Consider the following 20,213-nt stretch of genomic DNA (forward strand, 5'->3'; position numbering starts at 1 on the left):
TGTCTGTTGACTCATCCAGCTGTAATGCATAGTATTCACTGGCTTGTATGCGAAGCAGTAATTGTTTCAAAACATCTCCTGCCATGTCACTGATGCGTCATGAAAAAGTGTTGTTTGATGAAGCCATTGTCTGTATAGTTTCTTTGGCCTTTTCCCCCAGCATTCTCCCAGCCATTTCCGTGGTAGCAGGAAGAATGAAGTCCTCCACAATAGTATGGGGTTTGCCTGTCCTAGCCACTCGGTAGCTCACCATATAAGACGTTTCTAGCCCTTCTTATTAATGGTATCTGTTGCTTTTATACATGTCTTACTACTTGAAAGTCTTAATTCTCGCTCAAAAAACTCCTGTGGCTTATTTTTCAAAGTGGTATGTTTTATTTCTAAATGTCTGCGCAAGAGTGAAGGTTTCATCGAGTTGTGAGATAGTACTTTTGCACATATAACACACTGTGGCTGAGGAAAGGCACTACTCCCAATATAAGTGAACCCCAAATCAATGTAGTTCTCATCATATTTGCACCTCTTCGATGGTCCAACGTCCCTGTCTGTTATTCGGTGCTTTCCCAGGTAAGGGGGCAGTAGCTCTTCAGCTGCATCAGATTCACAACTGTCAGTGTCCATGCTAGCTGGGCTAACAACAAATGTAGAATTACTGATGCTAGCATTGGATGTGCTCGTGGATGCAGATCAAATTGTGTCGTCGACAGGTGCAGGTGTAGTACTGCTGGTAGTAGCAGTACTACCAGTAGAGCTGGAATGTGTCTCTATGGACGCGGGCCTTACTAAATGCACTGTTTGAAAATGTGAAGAAAAAAAAAGTTTAAAAAAAAGACATGAATCACATTTTTATTTGGCGTACCCCCGACGCGTACCCCAGTTTGGGGAATACCTGGCCCAGGTCAAAGAGAAAAATACAGAAGCCTTCTTCATGGACCAGCTTAAAGTGTTACGCCTCTTCATAGCTTCGAGTGACATTTCACTAACAACCAATATCATTGTGTGCTCTGTCTGTTTCCCCCCTCTTAACTGCCTGCCTGTCGTTCCCTATTCATGCCACTCATTCTGTATAATAGCTATTTTCTAATATAGAAACATTTCCTCTCCTCCCTTCATCTCTTCAGCATGCCTTGTGATTGTTCACCAGGGCAACAACACGTCTAATGAAGACAGGGTCAAACATAGCTACCGCGTATGGGTGGAGAAGTGTGAGACATGAGGATGACAGAGAGAGAGAGAGTGAGAGAGAGAGAGAGAGAGGGATAAAGACTAGTTTTATATTGTGATTAAAACATTGCTTTTTCAAACATTCCCTAACCCCTCCCTAACCCCTCAACCCTAAAAAAGAGCAAGCCTCATCACTATCGTTGCATGACGGATGGCGTGAGTGTGAGCTGATAGAATGGAGAACAGAGACCAGCTCTCCTCTCCTCTTTTCCCTGCATGCCCACAGAGGAGACATGCAGCAGGTCATCGGCTAATGAGAGGATGAAAGAGAAGGAGAAAACACCCCTCCTCCCACTCAGCCAGCTGGGGATGAGTCACCGGCTCTCCTCTCTCTCTCTTCCTACCTCTCATTTACTCCCTCTCTCTCCATTGTCCTCTCTCTACCTGTGTTCCCTCTTTCTCTATCTCCCTTCGTCTATCTCTCTATGCTGCTCACGCGCTGAGGGCCGATCCGATGCTCCTCCGGCGCTATCTATCCTTTTTCTCCCTCATTCTCTCTCCCTCTGTGTATACTCTGATTGGGAGTCTTGTGTGCTGTAGGCTGCTCCAATGCACCCTGGTCCTCCCTCTCTTTTCCCATCTCTCCACTCTCCTCTCCCCACCTCACGCTCCCTCTGTCTCCCTCTGTCTCCCTATCTCGTATCCCCCCTCGCTTCCCCATCTCCTCTCTGCTCCTCCTCCCTCTCTCTCTACCTCTCCTCCTCTCCATCTCTCTTTCTCTCCACCTCTCCATGTCCAGACAGAGGGGATGGTGGTGTGTTGCTCCTCCATTAATCAGCTGAAGCTTCGTGCCACAGTGACCTTTAACTGCAGCAGCCTGGCATTGTGGGAAAACATCTGTCCGTTCATCCGTCTGCCCACCTGACTGACTCTGCCAGGGTAATGGGTTCACTCCCAAAGTCACCTGTCCAGTTAGCCTGGTTTGCATCGCTAACTATGCCTCATATACAGTAGCCAAGCTCATCGTGAGTTTTTAGCTACGTTAGCGCTGAGCTAGCTAGGTTTCATACTATTGTACAACCTCACCAGAGGAGGTTGGTGTGAGGAGCTATAGGAGGATGGGCTCATTGTAATGGCTGGAATGGAATAAATGAGAGATATGTTTCATTGTCACATACACTGGATAGGTGCAGTGAAATGTATTCAATGCCCCTGGAGCAAATTAGGGTTAACCTTTTACTGCAGTGGGCTAAATCAGGGTCACACAGAGTGCTTCTAGGTAGTCCTAAACAAATCTACTTTGAAACAAAAATATACACCATACACACATGGTTATGAGCTTAAGAAAAATAAACGATACCATGGCAGATATGGAGTTTAAATGTATTACACAGAATCTGCATCCCAATATTGCAATTTAGATACTTTTTTCTCTCACTTACAGTAATAACGTCATGGTGCCTCATGCTATTTTCTACCCCCCCTGGGAGTCTAAATCTATTCTATGGATAATGGATGGGGAGGGTCAGAGAGTACTGGAGCACAGCAGCACACCCTGACCAGCCAGGAACACAGTAGGTACCTCTGGATGACTTCAGCCGAATCCAGCTCCCTCTCTCTCCTCTTTCTCTGCACAAATCCCCGGAAAGCCCTGCCGGGACGTGGCACAGAATGAAAGGATGAGAGGGAGAATGCTGGCTTAGCACGAGGTGAGAGATATAGCGCAGGAGGAAGGGGAGGCGGGGGGTATTGGCAGGGTTTAGCTACAGTACTCTGGGGGATGTAGCTGTAACGGCTAGGTTTGCATCATCGGGATTTGGGATGCTGTCTCTTTGTTTGAGTTAGTTAAGGAGGTTAGCGTCAGAAGTTAGGGCCAGCTGGGGTTTAGCTGAAGAGTTGATCATGTGGGTTAGTTGGAGGTATCAAGCAGCCAGAGGTGATGGAGAACAGTGCTGCAGCCAGATCAGTCTGCATCTTGCGGCCGGGTATGGGTTATTAGCTGTCTGTCTGTGCCAGTCGCCCCAGGGTCTTCTTGCAGTGTGGATTAGAGCTAAGTTTAGCTGCAGTGACAGGGCTCAGGACGGCTCAGCGCACAGAGGCTCTTTTCCATGGCTTGGTTTTGGGGTTGGCTAAAGGCTCAGTTGCAGTCAGTTGCAGTGGATTAGTGAAGGGTTCAGTCAGTGGTATGGGTTTGTTTTGCCTTGGGGTTCAGCTAACTACATTGGCTATGTCTGGTTTGTAGTGGGTTAGGACATGGTTTCACTGTTGGTAGAGCACTCAGCCCAGGGAAACACTCAGCCCAGGGAAGGGTCACAGGTCATGGAGTTAAAGGTCATAGGGTTAAGGGTCAAGGGGGTTTAGGAGCGGGAGGGAAGCTAGATTCAACAGGTCAAAGATACTCACGATATCCTGCAGTGGGTCAGAGAAAGAAGTGCATGAAAGAGAAAGAGAGAGAAAGACATTAACATCCTATAGGTCATGACTATTACAACATGTGTGTATTAAAGGAGAGAGGAAGCATTATCAGAGAGAGAGAGACACAGAGAGAGGATACAGAGATAGAAAGAGAGACAAAGAGAGAGAGAGAAAGAGAGTTTCTTTTTGCTTTTTGCTGGATGTTGAGTCCCAGTGACATCCCATCTAGCACATAATGTTCTGAGAACCACATGTTTCTTACATCTTGGTGAGAGCGTGTTTGTCCTATGGTTATTTTGCATACAACCTTCCCACAACATTCTGGGAAACATGCAGGATAGTTGCTTGACTTTGGAAAATTCTCAGCACATTTAAGGATCTTGACAATTGTTCTATATTTTTTAGGTATTTCATTCCTTTAACAGGACATTTCCTAAAAGTTCAAACATGGTTACATTTCAGTTTTGGTAATGTTTTGGTTTGAAATTGGGAATGTTCTCAAATAGTTCAGAGAATGTTAAGAAACAACATTATTCTGTTGGAATTTCAGTACTTCAGCATAACATTTCCTACAGCTTTCCTCAGGGTTCTATTTAAAACCAGTTAAATGTAACTGAATGTAATCAAAAATGTAATCTACATAATCCCCAAAAGTAATTAGTTATCATGAGAGAGCCATAAACAATAAGTAGTAATGCTGCATACGCCAAGAAAGGTTAAAATCTCACCTTTCTGGTATTTTTTTGGAATACATTGCTGAGATGTAGTCACTTTTGAGGCTACAAGCTCAAGTACACAGTACAAATATGATTAAAATATGAAATATTTGATGATGTATTTCCTATTCAACAAAACTGTATAAGGCTTCAAATTACTTATATGCTTTCTAAATATAGTATAATCAAACTATAAAACAACTAACTATAAGATTTCACTTTCCTTATAACTGTAAAATACATATTTGTATGTTTAGTGTTATCAAAAATGTACATATTTTCTAAAGGTCTCTCTTGATCAAAATGTCTGCCCCTATTACTGTGGACGTCTCACAGAGCTCAAGCGTGTTAGGAACTTGCCTTTCATCTCATATTAATATTGTCCCGCTATGACAAACAGAGAGTGTTTTTTGATTAAAATCAGCATAACGTTTGTCTGCAGGTTTCCTCATGGTTTTATTTAAAATCATGGTCTCAGAACGTTAAGAACATGTTCCATAAAAAACACAAGAAAGCATTAGTAACGTTAAAATAACAAAACTCTCTCTCTCCTCTATCTTGGTAAGTGTGTTCAGGTGTGTTGGCTGCGCCCACTAATTGGCCACACCTGATCTTAATGAGTGCTTGTTTCCTTTGAAATGGGCTCTGTTTGAATAGACTAAAATAAACAACTTTTTTATAATGTCATACTAGCTCCATCCTGGTGGCGCAGTGGACTAATTCCAAGGATAGAGAACAGAAGATCATAGGTTTGAAACTCACTGATGCTGTGTCACAATACAAAAAAGAAATGGGTTTGTATAATTAATGCCTAAGCAAATACATTTCCATGGGTCCTATCTGTGCTTAGAGTTTAAAACAATTAACACAAACTAAGCTAACATGTTCACAGAACGTTAATAAAACCTCCCAGGAAAACTGTCAGGGAACCATAGTGAAACATTCTCAGAACCTAACATTTCAGTTCCCAGAACAGGCGAAATGTTCACTTCCGTTCTCAGAAAGTTTAAAAAAACATTTAGTTTTACCAGTCAGGAAACGTAGTTCCCAGAGCCAATGGGAAATGAAAAATGTACGTTCCCACAACTTCCAAGGAACCAAATGTGCTAGCTGGGATGTCAGTGTGTTCCCAGAGAGACAGGTGTTCAGTTGTTAGTAGGACTAGCACCTGCACAAGCATCTGTCCCTAAGGTCACACTGATTTACTGTAACTAGCTTACTGTAGACAACTGGGGCTTGTTGTGGGAGATATTATGTATGTGAATGTGTGTGGGTGTGCACTAGTCTATGTACATATATGTGTGTGTCTAACTGTTTGGTCCTCTACATGGTATGTCTGTTTGATAATATTATATGTTTGTATATGTGCATGTGTGTGTGTGTGTGCTTCTGTGTATGTGTGTGAGGCCTGGGTACTCACGCCTGCATGGTGGTAGAAGCAGTCTGAAAGCTGAACATGTTTTCTTTTGGGTACCAGTTGTTGTCCTCTGTGGCGAGAGAGATAATGAATGGAAGTTACAGTAGCAGCCAGCCACATAGTGTGTATGTTTTTAAACTCTTTATAGCAACGATAGGAAACCTCAAAGGACACAGCACCAGTCCACTCCACAGAGGGAGAGAGGGAGACACACAGGGAGAGAGAGCAGAGAAGAGACGAAGAGTCAAAAATACAGACCACGCCACAATCCAACTAACATCGACCCCCCCCTTCACCACACAACCCCCTTTGGATTTCAGCGCCTCTCCCTCTCTGTCTCCCCCGGCTCACCTCTCTCCAGCACAGTCATCCGGTCCACACTCCACATCCTCTCAAGGCGTCTGTGTTGCTTGCCTGCCTCGCGGGAACTTTCTAGATCCAGGGAGCCCTGGCTACGGGATGGAGCCCCGCTAGAGTCCAAGGCCATGTTGAGGCTGCAGTCCTCCCGCGAGCCCCCCTTTCCCCCCTCACCCCAGCTGCGGATGTTGTGGGCGCTGACCGAGCTTGACAGGGGCTGCTGGGACAGATGATGGTGATTGCCATGGTGACCATGGTGGGCAGCACCCCCGCCGGTAACAGCCAGAGTGTGGTGGTTGCTGCTGCTGCCGCCGGCAACGGGGTTGCCGTGACGATGGCTCCCATCATCGCGATGAGTGTTGCCACGGTGACCGTGGCGAAGGTGGTGCTGGGTGGGGGAGGAGGTGGAGGAGGGGGAGGTGGAGGGCTGGACCAGGGTCGACGCCCCCTTCAGCACTTCCAGCTCCAGGCTCTCCTTGCTGCCCCGGTTGCTACCCAGCATACTGTGCTCTCCGGTGATGGTGTAGACACGGGCAGGCTGCAGGGCACACTCCACACACTTCTGCTGGTCCTCTTCGGCCGAGAAGCTGCGCTCCAGAGACAAACGGGCCTTGGTGGTGGTGATGGAGGGGGGCGGGGGCTGGAGGTTGCCCAGCGGAGATTTCACCAGGCTGGACTCAGGGGGGGCTGGAGAACCCCTGTGGGGGTATGGATGGTTGTTGTTGTGGTGACGGACACCACCAGGGGAGTCAGAGTCTGGGCCCACAAACGTGTCAGACAGGAGATGGGCTGCAGGGTGAAGCAGAAGGAGGGAGAGAGATGGAGGAGTTACAGAATGAGGCAAATAGAAATAGAGAGCAGATAGGACAGAGAATAGGAGAGATTATCCTCCATCATTACATATCAATTAGAGGATGGAGTAAATATGCTGTTCCAAAAGAAAAGAGAGAAAAGCACAAGAGGAAAATGAACAGAAAAATAGAGGGAGAACAAACGGTGGCAGGTAGGGAGGGATGCTGACCTGATCCGTTTCGGTTCTCGGGGTGTGTGTGGGACAGGTACTCTCCAAATGCTCGCGCTGCTCTGTAGAGACACACACACATGACACACACTGATGTCAACACATGAGTGACAGGGAGAGAGAAAGATAAGAAGAGAGAGGGAATTGTTTACTTAATCGCCTGCTTTATAGGTTTGTGCCACCCACAGATTACGATGTAGCTGTTTATCTCTCAACTCCAGGCAGCCTCAGAGAGAGAGAGAGAGAGAGAGAGAGTGAGAGAAAGAAAGAGAGAGAGAGAGAGAGAGAGAGAGAGAGAGAGAGAGAGAGAGAGAGAGAGAGAGAAAGAGAGAGAAAGAGAGAGAGAGAGAGGTGGTAAAATGACGGCTTAGGTGCACTTTTAATTTCCAATCATATGACCTCCTGTGTCTTAGTTTGCATCAATGCATACCGAGCACCTGAGAAATGGCTATGACAACATAGCTGAAAATAGACACTCACTATTTCATGTGGTACAAACCACTTACAGACAAACGCACTCATTCATACATAGAAACTGGGAGATTCTGAAAAGAAATCCTCATATTGAAGGAATGACTGTAATGACGTGACTCTATTCATCAGTGGGTATGAAAGGAGGGAGTAAAAAAGAAAAAGAACGCAAAAAGACATAGATATCAGTAAGTCCTGTAAATATCCATGTCATAGCTCAAGCTGGAGGGAAACTGCAGCAACAGAAGTTGCTCGGGAATCAAACAGCAAGAGAGAAAAGCATGATTTAGTTTAGAACCCGGGCGTTCCATTCAGGAAGTCATCATTTCATCTTTTCAACAGCGGGCATCATGGGCATCTAGTTTTTATTAGAGGTCGACCGATTATGATTTTTCAACGCCGATACCAATACTGATTATTGGAGGACCAAAAAAAACGATACCGATTAATCGGGCGATTTTTATATATATATATATATATATTAGTAATAATGACAATTACAACAATACTGAATGAACACTTATTTTAACTTAATATAATACATCAATACAATCAATTTAGTCTCAAATAAATAATGAAACATGTTCAATTTGGTTTAAATAATGCAAAAACAAAGTGTTGGAGAAGAAAGTAAAAGTGCAGAACATTTGCTCAGAACATATGAAAGGTGGTGGTTCCTTTTAACATGAGTCTTCAATATTCCAAGGTAAGAAGTTTTAGGTTGTAGTTATTATAGGACTATTTCTCTCTATACCATTTGTATTTCATATAGCTTTGACTATTGGATGTTCTAATAGGTACTTTAGTATTGCCAGCCTAATCTCAGGAGTTGATAGGCTTGGAGTCATAAACAGCGCAATGATTGAAGCACAGTGAAGAGCTGCTGGTAAATGCAGTAAAGTGCTGTTTGAATGAATGCTTACGAGCCTGCTGCTGCCTACCACCGCTCAGTCAGACTGCTCTATCAAATCATAGACTTAATTATAATATAATAACACACAGAAATACGAGCCTTAGGTCATTAATATGGTCAAATCCGGAAACTATCATTTCGAAAACAAAACGTTTATTCTTTCAGTGAAATACGGACCCGTTCCATATTTTATCTAATGGGTGGCATCCATAAGTCTAAATATTGCTGTTACATTGCACAACCTTCAATGTTATGTCATAATTATGTACAATTCTGGCAAATTAATTACGGTCTTTGTTAGGAAGAAATGGTCTTCACACAGTTCGCAACGAGCCAGGCGGCCCAAACTGCTGCATATACCGTGACTGCTTGCACAGAACGCAAGAGAAGTGACACAATTTCCCTAGTTAAAAGAAATTAATGTTAGCAGGAAATATTAAGTAAATATCCAGGTTTAAAAATATATACTTGTGTATTGATTTTAAGAAAGGCATTGATGTTTATGGTTAGGTACACATTGGTGCAACCACAGTGCTTTTTTATCAAATGCGCTTGTTAAATCATCCCCCGTTTGGCGAAGTAGGCTGTGATTCGATGATAAATTAACAGGCACCGCATCGATTATATGCAACGCAGGACAAGCTAGATAAACTAGTAATATCATCAACCATGTGTAGTTAACTAGTGATTATGTTAAGATTGATTGTTTTTTATAAGATAAGTTTAATGCTAGCTAGCACCTTACCTTGGCTCCTTGCTGCACTCGCATAACAGGTGGTCAACCTGCCACGCAGTCTCCTCGTGGAGTGCAATGTAATCAGTCATAATCGGTGTCCAAAAATGACGATTACCGATTGTTATGAAAACTTGAAATCGGCCCTAATTAATCGGTCATTCCGATTAATCGGTCGACCTCCAGTTTTTATATTCCCCATTTTGCACTTGCCCCTCCCTCTACCAAGATGAAGTGTCCACTAAGATACTCCCAATCCTTTGATTGACAGGCCTACAGAGAGACAGGAGTGGGATAGACAGACGTGCAGCATAACAAACTGACAGTGTGACTGAGCTCCCTATCGATGGAGTCTGAGACATAGGGAGAAATGGATTTCACATTCATGCTGGATACAGTGGAGACACGTGTTGCCAGTAATCCAATAAGAGCTGACAGATGATTCCTACAAACTTATGCAATGCACTGCCACCCATGTGCAGAGCTGTCTAGATTTTACTGTGTGTGTGTGTGTGTGTGTGTGTGTGTGTGTGTGTGTGTGTGTGTGTGTGTGTGTGTGTGTGTGTGTGTGTAACAGGGCTGAATCTCTAGACCTGCTTCCGACAGGGAGATGGATTAGAGCCAGGGATGATCCTATAAAACAACATCACTTCCTGTCGGCCCCCTCATCTCGGGGATAAGGCCCGCGCCAGCTTTCTCCTCTGAGAATGTAAAACACACATGTATGCAAAGCCACTCACACATGAACAACCACACATTATTCATATTGACAACCATGAAAAGACTGACTTGCAAATCCACACATAGAAATTAATATCCAGGGTTGAAAAACGAGTTTTAATACATACACTTGACATTCACTTAGGTTGGAGTCATTAAAACTCATTTTTCAACCACTCCACAAATGTCTTGTTAACAAACTATAGTTTTGGCAAGTCTGTTAGGACATCTACTTTGTGCATGACACAAGTAATTTTTACAAAAATTGTTTACAGACAGATTATTTCACGTATAATTCACTGTATCACAATTCCAGTGGGTCAGAAGTGTACATACACTAAGTTGACTGTGCCTTTAAACAGCTTGGAAAATTCCAGAAAATTATGTCATGGCTTTAGAAGATTCTGATAGGCTAATTGACATCATTTGAGTCAATTGGAGGTGTACCTGTGGATGCATTGCAAGGCCTACCTTCAAACTCAGTGCCTTTTTGCTTGACATCATGGGAAAATGAAAAAAAAATCAGCCAAGACCTCAGAAAAAAATTGTAGATTCATCCTTGGGAGCCGTCATACCGCTCACGAAGGAGACGCGTTCTGTCTCCTAGAGATGAACATACTTTGATGCGAAAAGTGCAAATCAATCGCAGAACAACACCAAAGGACCTTGTGAAGATGCTGGAGGAAACAGGTACAAAAGTGTCTATATCCACAGTAAAACGAGTCCTATATCGACATAACCTGAAAGGCCGCTCTGCAAGGAAGAAGCCACTGCTCCAAAACCGTCATAAAAAAGCCAGACTACGGTTCGTAACTAAGATCGTACTTTTTGAGGAATATCCTCGGGTCTGACGAAACAAAAATAGAACTGTTTGGCCATAATGACCATTGTTATGTTTGGAGGAAAAAGGGGGAGGCTTGCAAGCCGAAGAACACCATCCCAACCGTGAAGCATGGGGGTGGCAGCATCATGTTGTGGGGGTGCTTTGCTGCAGGAGGAACTGGTGCACTTCACAAAATAGATGGCATCATGAGGGAGGACAATTATGTGGATATATTGAAGCAACATCTCAAGACATCAGTCAGGAAGTTAAAGCTTGGTCGCAAATGGGATTAAATGTCAGGAATTGTGAAAAACTGAGTTTAAATGTATTTGGCTAAGGTGTATGTAAACTTACGACTTCAACTGTATATATATACATTAAATTATGAAATGTATGCACTTAGTGGGTCTGGATAAGAACATTTGCAAAATTAATAAAATGCAAAAAGTTTGGCAACCCCTGTACTAACACATCGCTTATTAGCTGCTACATATTAACATTAACTCAGCACCAGGATTTACATTAACATTAACTCAGCACCAGGATTCACATTAACATTAACTCAGCACCAGGATTTACATTAACATTAACTCAGCACCAGGATTTACATTAACATTAACTCAGCACCAGGATTTACATTAACATTAACTCAGCACCAGGATTTACATTAATATTAACTCAGCACCAGGATTTACATTAACATTAACTCAGCACCAGGATTTACATTAACATTAACTCAGCACCAGGATTTACATTAACATTAACTCAGCACCAGGATTTACATTAAACTTAACTCAGCACCAGGATTTACATTAACATTAACTCAGCACCAGGATTTACATTAACATTAACTCAGCACCAGGATTTACAACTATCATTTAATACTTACAGAGGGACCTATTAGCAGAAAATGTATTTTATTATCAAAAGGTAAATTAATAACTTTGGTTTACAGAACATTTTTTTTTGCAGTTTTACAGCTAATTTCCTTCAATTGTAATTGCCATGGGGGGTGGTGAGAAGTGTTGGCAGTTTAAAGCTAATGTCCTGCAATTCTACACATTTTACATGACTTATGACATGTTAATATGATATCTGAGTGAGAGTGACTAAACAAAATCAACAGAGGGTGACTAACAAAATCAACAGGAGGTCAGGGCACATGTCCTGCGTGGCCGGTCGGTAATTCAGCCAGGATTACTGTAGATAGCTGATGATCACTGTAGATAGCTGATGATTACTGTAGATAGCTGATGATTACTGTAGATAGCTGATGATCACTGTAGATAGCTGATGATTACTGTAGATAGCTGATGATCACTGTAGATAGCTGATGATCACTGTAGATAGCTGATGATCACTGTAGATAGCTGATGATTACTGTAGATAGCTGATGATCACTGTAGATAGCTGATGATTACTGTAGATAGCTGATGATCACTGTAGATAGCTGATGATTACTGTAGATAGCTGATGATTGCTGTAGATAGCTGATGATCACTGTAGATAGCTGATGATTACTGTAGATAGCTGATGATCAATGTAGATAGCTGATGATTACTGTAGATAGCTGATGATCACTGTAGATAGCTGGCTAGACTAAGTAGACACATTTTTAATTTTAGTTTTATTTAACCTTTATTTAAGTAGGCAAGTCAGTTAAGAACAAATTCTTATTTACAATGACGGCCTACCAATCTATAAAATGTTAACTGACATGGACTAATCTGTGACTGTCAGTGAGTGACATATAACAAGAGGAAAACTGATGATGCACAACCAAGTTTAGAAATTGCACCTTGTGTATTCTACTATTCTAACGCTCATCAGAAAGTTGAGACCATGACTGAGTTCCCCCCCCCCAAAAAAATATAAATACACAGTACATTTCCAAAAAATTTCCGAAGTCATATGCAGCTACAGACCTGCTATATGTGCAAGCTACACACAACCTCTAGACGCAGTCACGATAGACAATGTCCAATCTTGATCTCCATCTCACATTCAAAGCTCCACTAACATGTGGCACTGCCAGAGTTTAGAAGACTAAATAAAGTAGTGCTCACCAGAATAATGTCTTACATCCATAGAATGGATGCATTGGTAATCTAGCTAACACCTGTAAAGTTGTCTGTTTCATTTAGGGACCTGGCGGAAAACGCAATAACTCCAAAACAGTGGAAAAATTTCCACGTCATCAGTTTGACAGGCTTTAAGCAAAAGAAAAGCTGAGAAAACGACAAAACACATTTCTGATAAGACTTCAGTTCCACTTCAGTGCATATTTTATTTGGTTAAAACACTGTCTGCATAACAGTGTCAAAGATAACACATTACAAGCTCATTCACATTTTCTCAAGAGATGCTGAAAGAAAGTGTCACATCCTGACCCTGGTATGAGGTCATTTTCCCCTAGTAGATTGGTCAGGGCGTGACAGGGGTGTGTTTTGTCTATGTGTTTTGGGTTTTCTGTTTTCTATGTGGGTTGTCTAGAGTTTCATTCTATGTGGTCATTTTCTATGTTGTGGCCAGGTATGGTTTCCAATCAGAGGCAGCTGTCTATCGTTGTCTCTGATTGGAAGCCATACTTAGGCAGCCTGTTTTACTTTGGGGTTTGTGGGTAGTTGTTTCCGTTTAGTCTAGAGTACCTGACGGGACTGTTGTTGGTGGTTTTGTTATTTTGTTGTTTAAGTGTATTCATTAAAGAAACAGAATGAGCACTATACACGCTGCGTCTTGGTCTCCATTCAACAACCCCTGTGACAGAAAGAAATCATATTTTTCCACTCCTGTTCCCAAGACAAAATTAAAATGTGTTGAATAATTGCACTGCAAGAAATGCATAATTCTGCAGGAGTTAATATTATATTACACTACATGTGAGAGGATATAGGCCTACAGTCAGTGTCCATATTTCAGTTACTATTCCATTTAACTCATATAGCCTACTTAAATTCTAAATATTCTGTTTATTCATGGATACAGGGATACTCATGAGCGGGATATCAGAGGTGCATGTAAACAGCTTATCCTGAATAAGATCTTAAGCGGGATATGCACTACTATCCGGAATACTGTGTACATGTAAACATGGTCATTGTTTCGTGATGTTACGGTAACAAAAGCAGGCGCACAGTAGGCTAATGGTCAGATTCGGGGGCAATTGATCAACTGCGCTATCCATGGTGCTGAATCTCTGCCTAGGTCTGTTTGTTTAGTGGAGAATTTGATATTTCCTGTGACTATCATCACAAAAAGCGGTTTTTCATGAAGGAAAAACTGTCATAACCTTCCCAAATTCCAACAATAGCCAGGTGCAAGGGGACAGAAAAGCCACCTGACATCTTCCTAAGGTAGGCTAAAACGAATGTCATTTTCACTAGACCTCATATTTGACCAGTCGGCCAACAGTGATTCATAGGCCTAGGCTACCTTAAAGCTAGGCTACATCAACGAAATAGTGTGGCAACTTTGAGTTGATTAAATTTAAACAAATACAAAAAGAAAACATTAGATTCATGTGTAGCCTATATTTCTACAATTGCATAATTGGTCCATTTTTTTCCGCTGGTATTATACGCTATTAAATAGCACTTCCGGTTTCAGCGTGAATACCGGGAGATCTCCAACAGAACATTCCCTAGGACTGCCTTGAAGCCTTAAGTATGAGAGACAGAGAGAGAAAAGCTCCCCCTCTTCTCCTCCCTTTCTCTCCCCCTTAGCATTTCATCAGTCAAAAGGATCCACTTCAGAGCCCCTCTGTGTTACTGTAGATGTCATATTGCTTTAAGCTCTTCCACACAACAGTCACAGTAACAGTCTGGTTCTCTGGGTTTGGGGGTGTCACCAGTAAAGGAGTGGCTCAACACGTGCACCGCCAAGCGGCTCCCGTGCACATGTAAAAACAACCCTGCAAGCATGTGTCAATGTGATTCTGTCACTGCACTTTCCTCCTTCCTCTCTGGCTAAACAGTAGCATCCTCCCTGGAATGCTGTTTGTGTGTCTGTGTCTATGTTTGTGGATGCGTGTGTGTATGTGTCCATTCAGATGCGCGTGTGAGTGAGTGCACTTCGTCATGGTGTGATTAGTCAGGCCTGCTGGGAGCTCTCTCTCTGTGCAGTGTGAATAAAACTGATGTAACGGGTAATTACTCCTTCCCTTCTGAAGCTTCTGAATACTTTTTCATTTTTCCCTTTTTTATTATTCAGCAGCTCGGAGCTTTGATTAAAATCAACAACAGGATGCACACAGTGGCCTGGGAGATACACATCATCCATAAAACATGAGAAAAAAACTGAGGAGACAGAGAGAGCAAACCGCCTCCCCATCGCCATCTCTCTCGCTCTCCGTCTCTTTCGCCATCTCTCTCTCTCTCTCCATCCATCTCTTTCTCCACTTAACCTGTGTTTCATGAACGCATCTGGTGGGGATAGACAAAATCAAGATGCGCGCGATGGCGAACGCAGACGCATGCACGGAGCCGGTTTAGTCAGCATGTGAGGGTGATAAGCGTAATGTCATTTGCGAACTGCAGCCCCCTAATGATTTCAAATCAAATCAAATCAAACTTTAGTTGTCACATGCGCCGAATACAACAAGTGTAGACTTTACCGTGAAATGCTTACTTACAAGCCCTTAACCAACAGTGCAGTTCAAGAAGAGTTAAGAAAATATTTACCAAGTAGACTAAAATAAAAAGTAACACAATAGGAATAACAATAACGAGGCTATATACAGGGGGCACCGGTACCGAGTCAGTGTGCGGGGGTACAGGCTAGTTGAGATAATCTGTACATGTAGGTGGGGGTGAAGTGACTATGTATTAATAATAAACAGCAGAGTAGCAGCAGTGTACAAAAGGGAGGGGGGGGTCAATATAATTGTCCTGTGCCGATTTTATTAATTGTTCATCAGTCTTATGGCTTGAGGGTAGAAGCTGTTGAGGAGCCTTTTGGTCCTAGACTTGGTGCTCCAGTACCGCTTGTCGTACGGTGGTAGAGAAAACAGTCTATAACTTGAGTGACTGGAGTCTCTAACAATTCTATGGGCTCTCCTCTGACACCACCTATTGTATAGGTCCTGGATGGCAGGGAGCTTGGCCCCAGTGATGTACTGGGCCGTACGCACTACCCTCTGTAGCGCCTTACGGTCAGATGCCGAGCAGTTGCCATACCAGGCGGTGATGCAACCGGTCAGGATGCTCTCGATGGTGCAACTGTAGAACCTTTTGAGGATCTGGAGACCCATGCCAAATCTTTTCAGTCTCCTGAGGGGGAATAGGTTTTGTCGTGCCCTCTTCACATCTGTCTTGGTATGTTTGGACCATGATAATTCGTTGGTGATGTGGACACCAAGGAACTTGAAACTTCTCAACCCGCTCCACTACAGCCATGTTGATGAGAATGGGGGCCTGTTCGGTCCGCCTTTTCCTGTAGTTCACGATCAGCTCCTTTGTCTTGCTCACATTGAGGGAGAGGTTGTTGTCCTGGCACCACACTGCCAGTTCTCTGACCTCCTCCCTACAGGCCATCTCATCGTTGTCGGTGATCAGGTCTACCACTGTTGTGTTGTCAGCAAACGTAATGATGGTGTTGGAGTCGTGTTGGCCACGCAGTCGTGGGTGAACAGGGAATACAGGAGGGGACTAAGTCCACACCCCTGAGGGGCCCCAGTGCTAAGGATCAGTGTGGCAGATGTGTTGTTGCCTACTCTTACCACCTGGGGGTGGTCCATCAGGAAGCCCAAGATCCAGTTGCAGAGGGAGGTGTTGCGTCCCAGAGTCCTTAGCTTAGTGATGAGCTTCGTGGGCACTATGGCATTGAACGCTGAGCTGTAGTCAATGAACAGCATTCTCACATAGGTGTTCCTTTTGTCCAGGTGAGAAAGGGCAGTGTGGAGTGCGATTGAGATTTCATCATCTGTGGATCTGTTGGGGCGGTATGCAAATTGGAATGGGTCTAGGGTGTCCGGTAGGTATGCTGTTGATGTGAGCCATGACCAGCCTTTCAAAGCACTTCATGGCTACAGACGTGAGTGCCGTGGGGCGGTAATCATTTAGGCAGGTAACCTTCGCTTCCTTGGGCACAGGGACTACGGTGGCCTGCTTGAAACATGTAGGTATTACAGACTCAGTTAGGGAGAGGTTGAAAATGTCAGTGAAGACACTTGACAGTTGGCCCACGCATGCTTTGAGTACACGTCCTGGTAATCCATCTGGCCCAGCGGCTTTGTTAATGTTGACTTGTTTAAAGGTTTTGTTCACATCGGCTACCGAGAGCGTTATCACACAGTCATCCAGAACAGCTGGTGCTCTCGTGCATGCTTCAAATCAAATCAAATCAAATCAAATTTATTTATATAGCCCTTCGTACATCAGCTGAAATCAGTGTTGCTTCCCTCGAAGCGAGCATAAAAGGCATTTAGCTTGTCTGGTAGCATCTCGTCACTGGGCAGCTTGCGTCACTGGGCAGCTCGCGTCTGGGTTTCCCTTTGTAGTCTGTAATAGTTTTCAAACCCTGCCACATCTGACGAGCGTCTGAGCCGGTGTAGTAGGATTCAATCTTAATCCTGTATTGACGCTTTGCTTGTTTGATGGTTCGTCAGAGGGCATAGTGTGATTTCTTGTAAGCGTCCGGATTAGTCTCCCACTCCTTTGAAAGCGGCAGCTTTAGCCTTTAGCTCGATGCGGATGTTGCCTGTAATCCATGGCTTCTGGTTGGGATATGTACGTACAGTCACTGGGGGGACGACATCGTTGATGCACTTATTGATGAAGCCAATGACTGAAGTGGTGTACTCCTCAATGCCATTGGATGAATCCCGGAACATATTCCAGTCTGTGCTAGCAAAACAGTCCTGTAGTTTAGTATCCGCATCATCTGACCACTTCCGTATTGAGCGAGTCACTGGTACATCCTGCTTTAGTTTTTACTTGTAAGCAGGTATCAGGAGGATAGAATTATGGTCAGATTTGCCAAATGGAGGGCAAGGGAGAGCTTTGTATGCATCTCTGTGTGTGGAGTAAAGGTGGTCTAGGATTTTTCTTTCTCTGGTTGCACATGTGACATGCTGGTAAAAATTTGGTAAAGCTGATTTAAGTTTGCCTGCATTAAAGTCCCCGGCTCCTAGGAGCGTCGCTTCTGGGTGAGCATTTTCTTCTTTGCTTATGGCCTTATAGAGTTGGTTGAGAGCGGTCTTAGTGCCAGCTTTGTTCTGTGGTGGTAAATAGACGGCTACAAATAATATAGATGAGAACTCCCTTGGTAGATAGTGTGGTCTACATCTTATCATAAGGTATTCTACCTCAGGCGAGCAATACCTCGAGACTTCTTTAATATTAGACATCACGCACCAGCTGTTATTGACAAAAAGACACACACCCCCACCCCTCGTCTTACCAGAGGTAGCGTCTCTGTTCTGCCGGTGCATGGAAAATCCCTCTAGCTCTATATTGTCCGTATCGTCGTTCAGCCACGTCTCGGTGAAACATAAGATGTTAGAGTTTTTGATGTCCCGTTGGTAGGATAATCTTAATCGTAGGTCATCAATTTTATTTTCCAATGATTGCAAGTTAGCAAGAAGAACGGATGGCAGTGGGAGTTTACTCTCTCGCCTCCGGATTCCCGAAGGCTGCCCGATCTGCGGCCCCTTTTCCTGCATCTTTTCTTCACGCAAAAGGCGTGAATCTGGGTCTGTTCCAGTGAAAGCAGGATATCCTTCTCATCAAACTCATTAAAGGAAAAAGTCCCCCCCCCTTAAAGATTTAGATGCACTATTGTAAAGTGGTTGTTCCACTGGATATCATAAGGGGAATGCACCAATTTGTAGCTCTGGATAAGAGCGTCTGCTAAATGACTTAAATGTAAATGTAAATGTAATGATGTTCAAAAGTTATTTTCGGTCATAATAGACGGTAGCAGCAACATTATGTACACAATAAGTTAAAAAAATAAGTTAAAAAAACTAACAAAATAACAATATTGGTTGGGAGAATGTAAAACGTCAGCCATGTTCTTCGGCGCCATCTTGATTTGTTCTCGAGTTCCAGGTTGTTGAGCAGAGGCATTATATGTTATGGTTCTACAAAGCTGTGTTCATCATAACATTCAATAATCAATTAATTGCATTCACTCCTGCACCATACCCGTTCAATTATCAGTTGTAAAGATGTATTTTTCTTATCAATGCTCATTATTTCCTGCATGCATACGCTGAAGCACGTCTCGAAAGCTGCGGAGGCGCGTGTATTAATCCTGCTGTAGGACTCACTGCAGCCAGCTCTAGCAGGTCAAATGAACGATTCACTTAGAAAAACAAATCATGACTCTGGAGTCAGCAAAAATAATCTCTCTCTCTCAATTCAATTTCAATTTAAGGGGCTTTATTGGCACGGTAAACAGATGTTTACATTGTCAAAGCAAGTGAAATAGATAAACAAAAGTGAAATAAACAATAACACATTTACAGTACATTACACTACCAAATGTTCCAAAACATGTCATATTATGGCCATGTGTTGTAATGATGTGCAAATAGTTAAAGTACAGAAGGGAAAATAAATAAACATAAATATAGGTTGTATTTACAATGGTGTTTGTTCTTCACTGGTTGCCCTTTTCTTGTGGCATCAGGTCACAAATATTGCTGCTGTGATTGCACACTGTGGTATTTCACCAAATAGATATGGTAGTTTATCAAAATTGGATTTGTTTCAAATTCTTTGTGGGTCTGTGTAATCTGAGGGAAATATGTGTCTCTAATATGGTCATACATTTGGCAGGAGGTTAGGAAGTGCAGCTCAGTTTCCACCTAATTTTGTGGCCAGAATCTTCTCTTGAGAGCCAGGTCTGCCTTCTGCGGCCTTTCTCAATAGCAAGGCTATGCTCACTGAGTCTGTACATAGTCAAAGATTTCCTTAATTTTGGGTCAGTCTCAGTGGTCAGGTATTCTGCCTCTGTGTACTCTGTTTAGGGCAAAATATCATTCTAGTTTGCTCAGTTTTTTTGTAAATTCTTTCCAATGTGTCAAGTAATTATCTTTTTGTTTTCTCATGATTTGGTTGGGTCTAATTGTGTTGCTTCCCTGGCCTCTGTGGGGTCTGTTTGTGTTTGTGAACATAGCCCCAGGAGCTCTTCTCCAGGTTAATTTCTCTGTAGGTAGTAGTAGAATCTTTTCTGGATTTTGATAATTAGTGGGTATCGGCCTAATTCTGCTCTGCATGCATTATTTGGTGTTTTAAGTTGTATACTGAGGATATTTTTTTTGCAGAATTCTGCATTTGGTGTTTGTCCCATTTTGTGAATTCTTGGTTGGTGAGCGGACCCCAGACCTCACAACCATAAAGGGCAATGGGTTCTATAACTGATTCAAGTATCCTAATTGGTATGTAGAATTTGATGTTCCTTTTGATGGCATAGAAGGCCCTTCTTGCCTTGTCTCTCAGATCATTCACAGCTCTCTCTC

The 20,213-nt window shown here is 43.1% G+C and overlaps 1 protein-coding gene across 1 annotated transcript in view; it reads right to left on the reverse strand.

The window, feature by feature from the left end:
- Positions 1-20,213, reverse strand: part of LOC115160282 (NMDA receptor synaptonuclear signaling and neuronal migration factor-like) — a 58,123-nt gene that overhangs the window by 28,890 nt on the left and 9,020 nt on the right. Inside the window, exons 2-6 of the mRNA XM_029710644.1 lie at positions 7,091-7,152; positions 6,064-6,858; positions 5,716-5,782; positions 3,568-3,573; positions 2,747-2,815 (exon numbers count right to left, since the gene is read on the reverse strand). Of these exons, the coding sequence (XP_029566504.1) occupies positions 2,747-2,815; positions 3,568-3,573; positions 5,716-5,782; positions 6,064-6,858; positions 7,091-7,152 (999 nt within the window). The remainder of the gene's footprint in view (positions 1-2,746; positions 2,816-3,567; positions 3,574-5,715; positions 5,783-6,063; positions 6,859-7,090; positions 7,153-20,213) is intronic.

Source organism: Salmo trutta, chromosome 23, assembly GCF_901001165.1.
Source record: "Salmo trutta chromosome 23, fSalTru1.1, whole genome shotgun sequence".
Taxonomy (NCBI): Eukaryota; Metazoa; Chordata; class Actinopteri; order Salmoniformes; family Salmonidae; genus Salmo; species Salmo trutta.